Raw genomic sequence first — 14,065 nt, forward strand, 5'->3', positions numbered from 1 at the left:
TTCTCGTGGTTATCCTCATGGGTCCATGGTAAAAGAGTGACATCAAACAGTGGATGGTCCTTAAAGTGGTTATCCCGTGATCAATGTAACAAATTAAAATCAGACATCATATAGTACATAATACATTTCTAACAAACAGAACCAGCCCTGTACCTCACATTGATCCAGGGATGTCACCATTCATTGCTACAATGGCTTTGCTAGATTCATATCAAGCTGGCAGCTTAGGGGGGGTGCACTTTTCAGGGGAATGCCCTTTCTGCTGCAGCTGGTGGAAGTTGAAGGATGGAACTGAGCATGTGCTTCCATCTCAGTGAGCAGGACAGAGAAAAAAAAAACTGCAGGTGGCGCTATAAAGATACATTTTATTGAATAACTCAGTGGCTATACTAAATTTTTAATTAAATGCAATTACAAAAGTATTCAGATCCAGGTGCTGGTTTGAAAAATGTAGAATATTTTTTCAGCATTGACAACATGTTTCCCAGCAGAAAATAAGAGTAAAATGTGTAGGAGCATGTGCTTCATTGTCACTACAAGTACAGGAAATGAATATTTGTGAGATATTATATCCCAAAACTTTACATCTGTGAGATGTGTATTCCTAAAGCTTGCAAAGTCAGTTCCACAAGTTTAAAAATGGCTATTAACTTTACCATCAATATGTGTACTTTTTTCCCCAAAGGTTTGCATTGTCTAACAAATACATAGTTTCCGCGAGTCTTTGGCAACTTTAAAAATCATGAAATACAATAGTACATTTGTCAGTGATGATATAAAGGCCTAATTTATGCTAGAGTTATTCTAATAATTTATATTTACATCTTTTATATGTCTTGCAAAAATATAAAAAAAACAAGGTTTTGCTGATTTCCCGATGGACGAGCGAAATGCTTGTTCATCGGGTGAAGCAGTAATTCATGCAGACACCTAAATCATCATTTCTGGGCAGAAAATCATGCTGTCTAAACAGCACTCTGCTCTGCACAAACAATAATTCTGTATGGGTATGAGCAATAGCGATTACTCATCCCCATACAGTGGAGGGGATTACTGCACGTAAATGCAGCGCTTCACCCCCACTGACGAGCACTTCCTTCCCGATAATGGACTGCTCACTCAGGCCGTGTAAACTGGCCTTAAAGGCTCATGCACACGACCGTGTTTCTTGTCTGCATTCGATCCACATTTTCTGCAGGTCAGATGCAGACCTATTCACTTCAATAGGGCCACAAAAGATACAAACATTACACTGTGTGCTGTCCACATACGCACGTCCATTCTGCAGCACCTGCAAAAAATAGAACATGTCCTATTCGTGTCTGTAAAATTATAGACTATTCTATTGATGGCAGAACTTACCGCTCTGTAAAATGTGGAACGCACGGAGCAGGAATAATGCCTATGGCCGTGTGCAAGAGCCCTTAGCCTTTGTCAACCACAAGCTGAATATTAAGCTGTGGACCAGGACATGACTGGGGTGCCTTTGTTAATTGAAGAGTATGAGACATTTGTATATCTTGCCATTTCATCTGGCAAAACATTGTGAACTAAGTGTCATGATATATACAGCGGTGCCCGGGGATCTCACTGCACTTACTTTTATCCCTGGACGCCGCTCCGTTCTCCCGTTATGTCCTCCGGTATGTTCAGGGACTTGGTTATAGTAGGAGGAGACTGCCCTTGTTCTCCTGGGTGTCTCCTCCTCCTAGGCTGTAGCGCTGGCCAATCGCAGCGCAGAGCTCACAGCCTGGGAGAAGAAGACGCCCAGGAGAACAAGGTCTCCTCCTACTATAACCTAGTCCCCGAACATACCGGAGGGCATAGCAGGAGAAGGGAGCGGCGCCCAGGGATAAGAGTAAGTGCAGTGAGATCCCTGGGCGCCCCTGTACAGATCATGACACTTAGTTCACAATGTTTTGCCAGATGAAAGGTCCTCTTTAAAGCATATTTAGATATATTGTGTTTTAGCTGGACAACCCCTTTAATAGTCCTGTTTGTTCTTGTAAAATGATCTTTATATCTATTTAGATCTGTTACATTATAAAATGATCCCTATCCCTATCTCCTGATGTGTACTTACTGGTGAAAATATTTTAAAAAAATATCTTAAGCATATCTTAGCATTATCTTAATAAAATGAAGAATAGGAACATTATTATGAGAATCCATTATTAAAGGGGTTGGTTGGCCACTTTCTGGCTACTTTTGACCAATGTACATGTAAGATGACTACATGACACTTACTTATTTCCTGTACTGTTTGCTATATTTCATAAATCATGGTCCCTTGCTGGGCAAATCTTCTGTGCAGTTGACACAGGAGACCTATTAATAAGCTAGCTGCTGATGGAAGACACATTACTCAACCTTCACTCAAATACACCACTTCTTCTATCTGACTTGCAATGTTGAGAGTTCTGTGCAGGTGTAGTGTATTTGAATTGAAGAGACTGAGTGATTTACCTGGTCACATGACCCTCCATTAGCAGCCATTTTATGGAGAGGACCTCTGTTTGGATAGCACAAAGACTTGCTAAACAAGGGAGAATACCTTATGAAATATGCAGAATATCAACAAAAACTATATTAGCAACTGCCATATAGTCATCTTAGAAACACATTGATCAACAGTAAATGGAAAGTGGTCAACCCCTTTAAATTATACTTCACAATTCCAATTACAATGTTAGATCTATAAAATATAAACTGCATAAAATAGACAAATGTTGTTATTGAAGATACATATTTTAGATGACACCAAATAATAAATAGACCCTCAAACACAACACAAAGGGGCACATTTATTAAGACCGGCAATTTAGATACCGGTCTTAATAAAGGGCCATAGCTGGCGGTGGATCCGACCAAAGTAATGAAGAGGTGTAGGCCTCTCCATAACTTCGGCGCATCCAGCGCCAGTTCTAAATGTAAAACAGCTTCCAAGCTGTTTTACATTTAGACCATTTTCTACGCCCATGCCACACCAACTATTTTAGACCTGGCATGAGCAGGGCAAAGTCCCTGAGACACGCCTAATTTAGGTGTATTTCAGCTTAATAAATGACCCCCAAAGTCTTTGTTTTTCTTTTGTCAGTCAAATATGAACTGCGGTAGTTCAACAACTGTACATAGTTCCGCAACAGTAGAAATTGGCACCAGTACTTTTATCAACTGATGCGTTAATGAGTTTAATACAAAGTAACCTACAGGTTCTAGCTTGACAATTTATTCCTGAAGTGGGACATGGCGAATTGGTCGATGATAATCTTCTGAACTGCTAATAAGATCGGAATATTCATAGCCTCTCATAAAATGTCCTCCATTTTGTTCTGCAAAGCCAATTAGCTGTCTTGCAAATACAGGCTCAACCTGGAAAACAGATAACACAGTCACACACTGCTCAGGGGTAAAGAGAATTACAAAATTCGATTCACCTTGTATATACTCGGTCCTTGGAAATATCTGATCTAAGGAGCTTCCAAAATTTCATCTCAGGTTGACCTAATTTATTTTCTCATGTTGGTGTTGGTGACATGTACAAGAACAAGATTTCCCTCTCTACAGGCACTTTTTTGACTAAACATCTATTAAATTTGGATTATTCATATTAAGGTCTATACATGTGGTATTGCCAATTGCATGGCATATGGAGTACCTTCATGTCATACTATGGACCCATATACACCACCATATGGTGCCTCCATTAGAAACAAAACTGTGTACTTCTTTATGGAACCAAAGTCTCACAAAGATGCAGTATAGGCCCATTGTGTCAATAGCTATGTTACAGGTCCATAAATAAGAATATGTACAGCACAGATCCATAGTACAAACATGTGCATGAGGCCTAACTAGATCTCAGCAGGACTGCCAGCTATCTAATGTGTATGGGGTGTCCAAAAGGTAACGGATGGCAGATGTCGAGAGAAAGGTAGATCGGGCTGTTAGATTTCAAGATGCCACTAGTGATGTCGGCTGTACCACTGGCAGCATTTCAAAAAGGTGTCTGGCAGCAGCTTTCTCACCTCTCCCCACTACAGATGTTAAATTGTCTCTGACTTTTCACACAACTTTTGTGTAGTACAGCTAACCTTCTCCCAGGCTGTGACGCTCTCTGCTGCAATTGGACAGCTCACAGCCAGGGAGAAGGAGACGCCCGTTAAGATACAGTGCCATTTCCTGCTCCCTGTACCGATGAATTTACATACCAGGCGGGAAAAGTGATCAGGGGGCACAACGGGGGAACAGATCAGCGCTTACAGAAAATAGTAAGCTCTGTAATATGGCATAAGTATGCCCCACAGAATCCAATCGTTTTATCATAATGCCGGATCAGTGAAAGGTCCTCTTTAATAGACCAAGAGGGACTGTCATCTCACTAAAGGATCAAATTACAGCTGCACACAGAAATCTATGAATCTATGTGGGTAGGAGGAAGAGTGAGCTGCAGTGAAAGAGGTACAGCCATGGAGGATGTAACAGCAAATAGTAAGTGTTATATCACACCCCTAGTGCTTTACTCTCATCAATGCTGTTCATTACTTCTCTGTAATGTTATATATGGTGCTTCTAAGTGAATGAGTGAGAGTTAGGGAGCACTAGCAGGATTGTCTTCTCTCCATATGTACTGTATAGGATGCAATATAGCAGTTTCTGCCACTAGCTCAGGGACAACTAAAAAATACCAGATACAAGTCACTTAATGGCCAGAAATAGTGCTAGCATTCATGTATACGCACATGGTAGCTCATCCTGAAAAGTCATCCGAAAGTCTAAGGGTCCATTCACACGTCCGTTTTTTCTTTCCTGATCTGTTCCGTTTTTTCAGGAACAGATCAGGACCAGATCTGGACCCATTCATTTTCAATGGGTCCTGGAAAAAATCGGACAGCACAATGTGTGCTGTCCGTTTCCGTTGTTCCGTTCCGCATGTCCGTTTAAATATAAAACATGTCCTATTCTTGTCCTGAAAAATCGGATCCTGGTACAATACAAAGTCAATGGATCCGCAAAAAACGGATGACATTCGGATGTCATTCCGTATGTCATCCGTTTTTTGCGGATTCCGTTCCTGGAAACACATAACCAATTATTTTATTTATTTTTTATTTTTTTTCAATTTTTTTTCAAAGAAATCCAAACAACTTTATTTGATTATTGAAATGTATACATGTTTCCGTTTTTTGCGGATCCGCAAAAAACAGATGACATACGGATGACATACGGAAACATTTTCAGGAACAACGGATCCGCAAAAAACGGACCGTTTTTCAGGATGAAAAAAAACAGGACGTGTGAATGGACCCTAAGTATGCTTAACTGTTCAAAGAAATTGTAATAATATTAACCCTAGGGCCATCGTTGTTGATGCCCCATACATATTAGATACATTTTGGCTGGACCTGCCAACCATCTGACATGTATGGGTGACATATGATTCTACCCTGATAAATGATGGTGGAGGATATTAGATTCTGTCATGTTGAATTTCAACATTTGATCCTTTTATGCATCCGTATGGGGAGTGTCAGGGAGTGTCAGGAGAGATAGCTCAGGACCAACAGTTGTTGGCTGAATTAGCATTTGACCAGCAGCTACATGAAGTTTATGGCCAAACTTAGCCTTAAAGGGAACCTGTCACTGGGATTTTGTGTATAGAGCTGAGGACATGGGTTGCTAGATGGCTGCTAGCACATCCGCAATGCCCAGTCCCCATAGCACTGTGTGCTTTTATTGTGTAAAAAAAATGATTTGATACATATGCAAATTAACCTGAGATGAGTCCTGGCCCTGACTCATCTCACATACAGGACTCATCTCAGGGTAATTTGCATATGTATCAAATAGTTTTTTTTTTTTACACAGTAAAAGCACACAGAGCTATGAGGACTGGGTATTGTGGATTTGCTAGCGGCCACCTAGCAACCCATGTCCTCAGCTCTATAAACAAAATCCCGGTGACAGGTTCCCTTTAACATTGGTGCTATCACATCCCAAATTTAGGGAAATTAAAGAATTTTTCATGCATTTTTTTTTTTTTTTACAGAACGTACATGAGCTGTAATTAGCTTCCGTCCTCTCTGCGGGTCTGGAAATTCTTCCCCAAAGCACAAAACGATCTGAAATCTTGGAGCTGGACGTCCATGGTGAGCAAATGCCTGTAATTCTAATAAAGGCAAACATATGTCAACAGAACACTCTGAAAGTTAAGCCAATTTTTTAAGTAGTCTGTTCATATGACTATAATATTTATACCGCATGTTACTCCAATCATATACAGAAAGAGTGTTTCAAATCTCCACACACAGGGGTATACTGTATATCATAATGGGAATCCAATTCTACGTATTTTACAAGTCATTCAATTTTATCTGAAAACGTATAGCAGAGGAATACATAGTTTTGGACATTTTTGGAAATCCTTGAAAAGAATTCTAGGAAAAATGTCATAAACCTATGCCACACAAATATTTCTTACTTTTAACAACTATGTTCAGCTTTTCAACTATTTTTATTATTGTTCTAGTACATCTAATATGAAAAATTGAGCAAATGTTTAACTAGTTTGCATTAAAAGCTTCCTACAATTTTGGGGGTGACTTATCAAACTGGTGTAAAGTAGAACGGACTTAGTTGCCCATAGAAACCAATCAGATTCCACCTTTCATTTTTCACAGATCCTTTGGAAAATGAAAGGTGGAATCTGATGGGTTGCTATGGGCAACTAAGCCAGTTCTACTTTACATCAGTTTGCCTGAATCTCCCCCTTTGTGTCTACAGCTGCTCTGCAGGTCTATGAATCCCCATGTAACATACAACAACCTAAATCTCTGTACCCATGTCCCCATCTGTACCAATTTCATAATGTATTGGGAGTTTAAGATGGATACTAAATATGTAATACAATGATCAATATGTGATACGATAATATGTGATACAAAATATACCTGTTAAAAACTGCTGAGTATCAAATAACTTGCAGGGCACATCTCGTTCTAGTTTATTGGGGCGATCGCTGTAGATGGACAAAGGTCCTTCCCAGTAAATTCTGCTCTGGCACAGTCTCTTGGCATATATTCCATCATGGGCCATCCATAGAATTACGCCTTTCTCCAAGTGACTCAGCAGCTTCTCAATGTTTTTCCGCAGACTATTATCTTCAGGGTAAGGAAACAAGATTTGGTCCATGCGACTTATTTCTAAGCATTGTCCATGTGAAATCTTACATCCTTCTGGACTAGATGTTGTTCTCTCCCCAACCAGAGTATCTCGGTAATATAAACTGATATGGAGCCGGCAGTCTAAAAAGTAATTGAAAGTCAATTAGAATACAGCCTCTTTCACACGAACGTGCGGATCGCGGACCCATTCACTTGAATGGGGTCCACAATCTGTCTGTTCCGCAAAAAGATAGTTCTATTTTTTTGTGCAACGAATGCACGGAACGGAACCCCAAGGAAGCACTCTGTAGTGCTTTCGTGGGGTTCTGTTCCGTGCTTCAGTTCCGTTACGCATCTCCAGATTTGCGCACACATTCAAGGGAATGGGTCCACATCCGTGATGCGGAATGCACACGGCCGGTGCCCCGTGTATTGCGGGCCGCAATACAGCCACGGCGGGACAACGGGCGTGTGAAAGAGGTCTAATGCAAACTTTTCAACTATAATATGATAAGTGATGAACTGCATCAGAGCTGGATTTAGGTATGAGTAATGCAAATGCTGAACATGTGCAAGTTGGATGCATGACTGAGTCCTTACCATGTGCTACCTTCACAGCCCACACACTGTTATTTTAATTTTCCCTTATGATCTATTTAGAGACCTTGTGTGAATTGGGGAAGTCAGACACAAGCTTTCCAGGCAACATGAATAGGTGAGGGCTGATATATTTTCACAGGAAAAAACCAAAGATAAATTAATCTTGCTTAATTACACAGTGTATGAAATGTAAAAAATACCGCATAGGCATTGACCTATGCGTTATAAGGTGCATTGGTCTTACGATACACAGTGTAGCCCACATTTGTCGATTTGGACATCTTACCTGATAAAGCGATGGCTTCTCCGGATCTTAAGCTTGGTTCTATTGGTAGTCCAGCAGTTTGAGATTCTGATGGTGGACAAGCATAAAAAGAGCCAGTCACTTGATAACCTATTAAAAAAGACAAAGACTACATTAACTTGCTTAAAGGAGAGAAAAAAGACAACAGAAAGAATGTACACAGCACTCTGCCTAAAGATCACAACTTTCTCACACGGTTTTCTATAGCACTTATGTGTTGGGGTTTACCCAGAAAGACCATACATATGCAATTCCTAGGATGTACCTATAGTGTATGAATCATATTCATGCCTGGCCTTTCAGATAGTTTTTTTCAGAAGGTACAACAGCAATTCAATTAAATGGCAGTTACTAAAGTAGATTCTTAGTATCAAAGTTTTTTTTATCTGAAAAATAACTGGTATACCGTAGCTAAAAATTCTGCCATTTGAGAACTTGACTAAAGGCATGATTAAGTATCAAGGCTACTTTCACACTAGCAGCAGCCTTCTCCGGCAGGCTGTTCCGGCGGGTGAACAGCCTGTCGGATCTGTGCTGCCGCTAGTGCACATGTGCCGCTGGAGGTCCTCTCCGGCCCCCTTGACTATACCGGGGGCGGGTTTACGGTTTCTCCCATCTGGACACAGGATCTTTGGAGCTTAGCCAGAGTGACCATTGGGTTCTTAGAGAAAACTTCAGAAAAGTCACTGCACTCTTGTTCTTGAATCAAAACTTAGTGTTTAATCACACCGAAAAAATACAGCAACGTTTTGATACACGGGTCTTTCTCAAGCTACATGTGGTTTACAAGTGAACTTCAATACATATACAGGGAGTGCAGAATTATTAGGCAAGTTGTATTTTTGAGGATTAATTTTATTATTGAACAACAACCATGTTCTCAATGAACCCAAAAAACTCATTAATATCAAAGCTGAATATTTTTGGAAGTAGTTTTTAGTTTGTTTTTAGTTTTAGCTATTTTAGGGGGATATCTGTGTGTGCAGGTGACTATTACTGTACATAATTATTAGGCAACTTAACAAAAAACAAATATATACCCATTTCAATTATTTATTTTTACCAGTGAAACCAATATAACATCTCAACATTCACAAATATACATTTCTGACATTCAAAAACAAAACAAAAACAAATCAGTGACCAATATAGCCACCTTTCTTTGCAAGGACACTCAAAAGCCTGCCATCCATGGATTCTGTCAGTGTTTTGATCTGTTCACCATCAACATTGCGTGCAGCAGCAACCACAGCCTCCCAGACACTGTTCAGAGAGGTGTACTGTTTTCCCTCCTTGTAAATCTCACATTTGATGATGGACCACAGGTTCTCAATGGGGTTCAGATCAGGTGAACAAGGAGGCCATGTCATTAGATTTTCTTCTTTTATACCCTTTCTTGCCAGCCACGTTGTGGAGAACTTGGACGCGTATGATGGAGCATTGTCCTGCATGAAAATCATGTTTTTCTTACCTTGCAGACTTCTTCCTGTACCACTGCTTGAAGAAGGTGTCTTCCAGAAACTGGCAGTAGGACTGGGAGTTGAGCTTGACTCCATCCTCAACCCAAAAAGGCCCCACAAGCTCATCTTTGATGATACCAGCCCAAACCAGTACTCCACCTCCACCTTGCTGGCGTCTGAGTCGGACTGGAGCTCTCTGCCCTTTACCAATCCAGCCATCTGGCCCATCAAGACTCACTCTCATTTCATCAGTCCATAAAACCTTAGAAAAATCAGTCTTGAGATATTTCTTGGCCCAGTATTGACTTTTCAGCTTGTGTGTCTTGTTCAGTGGTGGTCGTCTTTCAGCCTTTCTTACCTTGGCCATGTCTCTGAGTATTGCACACCTTGTGCTTTTGGGCACTCCAGTGATGTTGCAGCTCTGAAATATGGCCAAACTGGTGGCAAGTGGCATCTTGGCAGCTGCACGCTTGACTTTTCTCAGTTCATGGGCAGTTATTTTGCGCCTTGGTTTTTCCACACGCTTCTTGCGACCCTGTTGACTATTTTGAATGAAACGCTTGATTGTTCGATGATCACGCTTCAGAAGCTTTGCAATTTTAAGAGTGCTGCATTCCTCTGCAAGATATCTCACTATTTTTGACTTTTCTGAGCCTGTCAAGTCCTTCTTTTGACCCATTTTGCCAAAGGAAAGGAAGTTGCCTAATAATTATGCACACCTGATATAGGGTGTTGATGTCATTAGACCACACCCCTTCTCATTACAGAGATGCACATCACCTAATATGCTTAATTGGTAGTAGGCTTTCGAGCCTATACAGCTTGGAGTAAGACAACATGCATAAAGAGGATGATGTGGTCAAAATACTCATTTGCCTAATAATTCTGCACGTAGTGTATAGGTGTATCATTCAATCCGGATTGGTTGAGGGGTTGTTCCACAGAAAGGTCAAACCCTCCCCTTGCATATTCACCCAATCGTGTTCTAAAGTGATAACATTCAGTAGTATAACAGCATAACAATCTCAGCTGTGTACTTCAATTAAAACCTACCATGCACCTGAGCCGAGAATCCATCCAGCAGTATGCGTGTGATGAGTGGCGTCTCTCCCGTCTGTCTTTGCGCATGTGTGAGTTATGGAACGAGATTCCCGGAAATCACATGTTCGACATAGCGGTCACATGATCAGAGTCCCGAAACCGCGCAAGCGCCCTTGATCACATGACAAGTCATGTGATAGAGCATCCCAACTGTATCCTGGCAACCCAAGGTCCTAAACCAAAACTAATGTGTTGTAAAGGATACAATAGAGCCGAGGATAAGATCCATTATGGGAACGAAATAAGGTAAATATCAGTCGTGCCACTCATCTCACGCATAATGAAATCCAGACTATGAACTCAGACAAAATGCAAATAATAGCCCACGTGCCAGCAACACTGGAACCAGCCAATAGTGGATACCTTATACACAGTTTGGCGCTGCAATGCCAATGGTTGTAACCTAGCTGGACTGTGTTCTGGGCGAAGTGTGGAATGGACCATAGTTAGTTACAGATCCCCTTCCATGCTGACGGAGCACCACCAAAGCTGTGGGTGGAGGTATATCGAGTGCATATCAGAGGAAAAGGGGCAATATTAGGCTAAAAAAAGTCACAAGGATCAAACAATGCAGCCCCATAGCAAAAGCCATATAGTCATAGTCGTGAGCTTAACCCCGCAAACGCCCTATGGTTTCCACCACTGGGATGTGCTGGAGAAATGCGCACACATGCAATTTTGGAAGGGGAATACTAGGGCCGACATACCCCCCACCCCGGTCAAGGGGAGGTGAAATATATCGGCCCTTGCCTGGTCTGGGCCCAGCTCCAAATGAAGAGCGCCCCTACCCTGCTTATTCCCAACGTTATCCTGTGAATGGCTTGGGTTCAGGGCCAGTCAGATCCTGTGGAATAGCGTAGAGTTGCCCCCATGACGTCCCACAACGCCCTCCATCCATATCAAATATGCCGCTCCTCAGGAGGAGAGGGGATCATGAAATTGTCAAAAAATGCCTAATGTCACTACAACATAATTCTCCCAGTACACACTTCCAGCACGGGCAAAAAACATTGGGCTCTTAGTCACCTTTCCAACAGATTACTTGGTTTGGTGGGGTGGCCAACTCTAGGAGAAGACCCAGTTATTCCAGACTTCTTCAATTTATGAATTATGGAGGCCATTGTGCTCTTGGGAACTTTTAGTGCAGCAGACTTTTTTCTGTACTCTTCTCCAGATCTGTGCCCCCACACAATTCTGTTTCTGAGCTCAATAGGCAGTTATTTACTCCTCATGCTTGTTTTTTTTTTGCTCTGATAGTATTTTGAGTTGTGAGACCTATAGATAGGGGGGTATCTTTCCAAAGCATATCCAATCAACTGAATTCACCACAGGTGGATTCCAATCAAGGTGTAGAAACATCTAAAAAAATGATCAAGAGAAATGGGAGGCCCAACAGAGCAAAATTTCAAGTGTCTTAGAAATGGTTCTGAACACTTATGCCCATGTGAAATTTTTAATAAGTTTGCAAACATTTCTAAAATTTTGTTTTCACTTTTTCATTAAGGGAGACTGAGAGCAGATGAGGGAAAACTTGATTTTTTTTTATTTTAGCACAAGGCCACAAAATAACAAAATGTGAAAAACTGAAAGGTCTGAAGACTTTCCGAATGCACTGCAAATCTATTGTGTTCATAAAGAATAGAGTTCGCTAAGATGTTCTATTTTGTCACTACAGATGCCTCTGCATAAAGTTTCAATATTATTTTCGAAAACAGGAAGTTGCGTTAAGACTGGAGAACTGGAAGCAGACCTCTTATTTCAATGTAGGAATCTGTCTAGACAATAGATTGTCTGTGGCTATAGAGGCAAGGAGAAACTTTTTTCCCCCAGACCCAGTCCTCTCATCTAGCTAAACCAATACCCTGCTCTGCACTGATGAAAGGCAAAACCCATGAATCAGCTGTCTGCAGATGGTCTCTTTTCCGTATGGAGAAGATTCTGGTATCCACTGGCATGTTTAAAAGGCCTGTTACCAGGTTGGACTCAGGCAAATTACACCAGTAAGTGGCATTAGAGAGACAATTTTCCTTCTTCCTGCAGGAGAGCTACTTTTTTTTACAATATAGATATTAATTGTTAAAAGGAAGTAGAAGAACAATACATCTAGTGTCATTGTTGTTAGTGTTCTCAGAAGGTTAGAGGGTGGCTTATCAGAGGGTGAGGTGATTCCAAAATGAGTGGCATAAACATCAGCCAGGGAATGGGAGTTGACTTTAGGGAAAGAGAACCAACAAGAGAACATATGGTAGAAGCCATTTCTAGCTAATAGAAGCATTCATAATGTCTATAAAATAGTGTCAGCCATAGTGTCAGTATATACTAGTGCCAACCACAGTGTTCAAGTTATACATTTAGTATTAGGCATATCCAATGTCTCTTGCCTCATTGTCCCTGTTTTTCTACTAGCCACAGTGCCTATAATAGATTCAGGCACAGTGCTTTTGCAACTGTGCCAGCTACTCAGCATTTATTTGTATAGACTTTAGAGGAACATTTATGGTTTCATGACCTCCAGGAAGAGTTAATCCTCCGTGCCTAACTGTGATCATCTCTTTTACATACAGTATGATGACTTGGTTAACCATAGAAATAGTTACCTTGTACCCTTAAAGTATGTCTAGTGCAGCTGGTGATTCTGCAGCTTTGATCCAAATGATATAAAAAAAATTCCAAAAGGTAAAAGTCAATTTTCCTCATCTCAGGGAGTCATCCTTCCTGATTCCAATCAAGTAATCAGAATATATTCCTTGATCAACAACCTTTCTCCAGAAATCTAGAAATTATACTGTAACTAGAGATGAGCGAATTGAAGGTGACGAAGTGGAATTCGTTACGAATTTCAGGAAAAATTGGATTTGCACCGAATGCGAATTTCCTCGCGCTTTGTAGTAACGAATTGCATTTTTCCTAAAATGGCTGCTGCACGAGGACATGGAGAAAGGAAGTCTGGGAAGGCGGGATCACCCATACTGACATGCATGCAGCCAATCAGCAGCCAGCCAGGCCTGTGATGTCACAGCCGTATAAATACGGCAGCCATCTTAGAGTCTGCCATTCACCAGCGTACTTAGTGCAGGGAGAGATGTGTCTGCAGACTCTAGGGACAGTGATAGAAAATTCTGCAAATAAAAAAAATAATAATTTACAAGTGCAGAGAAAGATTATTCAAGGTGTAGGGAAAGGATAGGGAAGAATAATTCCACTGCATTTCTGTTGAACAGGGTTCATTCAGGGAGGTTACAGCCTGGGTAATAGGAACATTCCTATTACACCTTGCAGCATTGACTGGGGACCCAAATTGCCATTATACAGCTCTATAATTCCAGCAAACCGTTCTTAGTAGGGTGCAAGTGCTGTATGATACAGGCATTAACAGGGGTTATTACAAGGAAAATGTCTAATTCTTATTTGCCCTTGTGTGGTGCACTTATCTGTAG

General features: G+C 41.1%; 1 protein-coding gene across 1 annotated transcript in view; it reads right to left on the reverse strand.

Moving 5' to 3' along the window:
• Positions 1-1,862: 1,862 nt before the first annotated feature.
• The window catches only part of IRF4 (interferon regulatory factor 4), a 46,449-nt gene continuing 34,246 nt past the window's right edge, over positions 1,863-14,065 (reverse strand). The window contains exons 6-9 of the mRNA XM_044292815.1: positions 8,050-8,157; positions 6,951-7,304; positions 6,057-6,169; positions 1,863-3,372 (exon numbers count right to left, since the gene is read on the reverse strand). Of these exons, the coding sequence (XP_044148750.1) occupies positions 3,229-3,372; positions 6,057-6,169; positions 6,951-7,304; positions 8,050-8,157 (719 nt within the window). The 3' untranslated portion in view covers positions 1,863-3,228. The remainder of the gene's footprint in view (positions 3,373-6,056; positions 6,170-6,950; positions 7,305-8,049; positions 8,158-14,065) is intronic.

The sequence above is a fragment of the Bufo gargarizans genome, chromosome 5 (assembly GCF_014858855.1).
Source record: "Bufo gargarizans isolate SCDJY-AF-19 chromosome 5, ASM1485885v1, whole genome shotgun sequence".
Taxonomy (NCBI): Eukaryota; Metazoa; Chordata; class Amphibia; order Anura; family Bufonidae; genus Bufo; species Bufo gargarizans.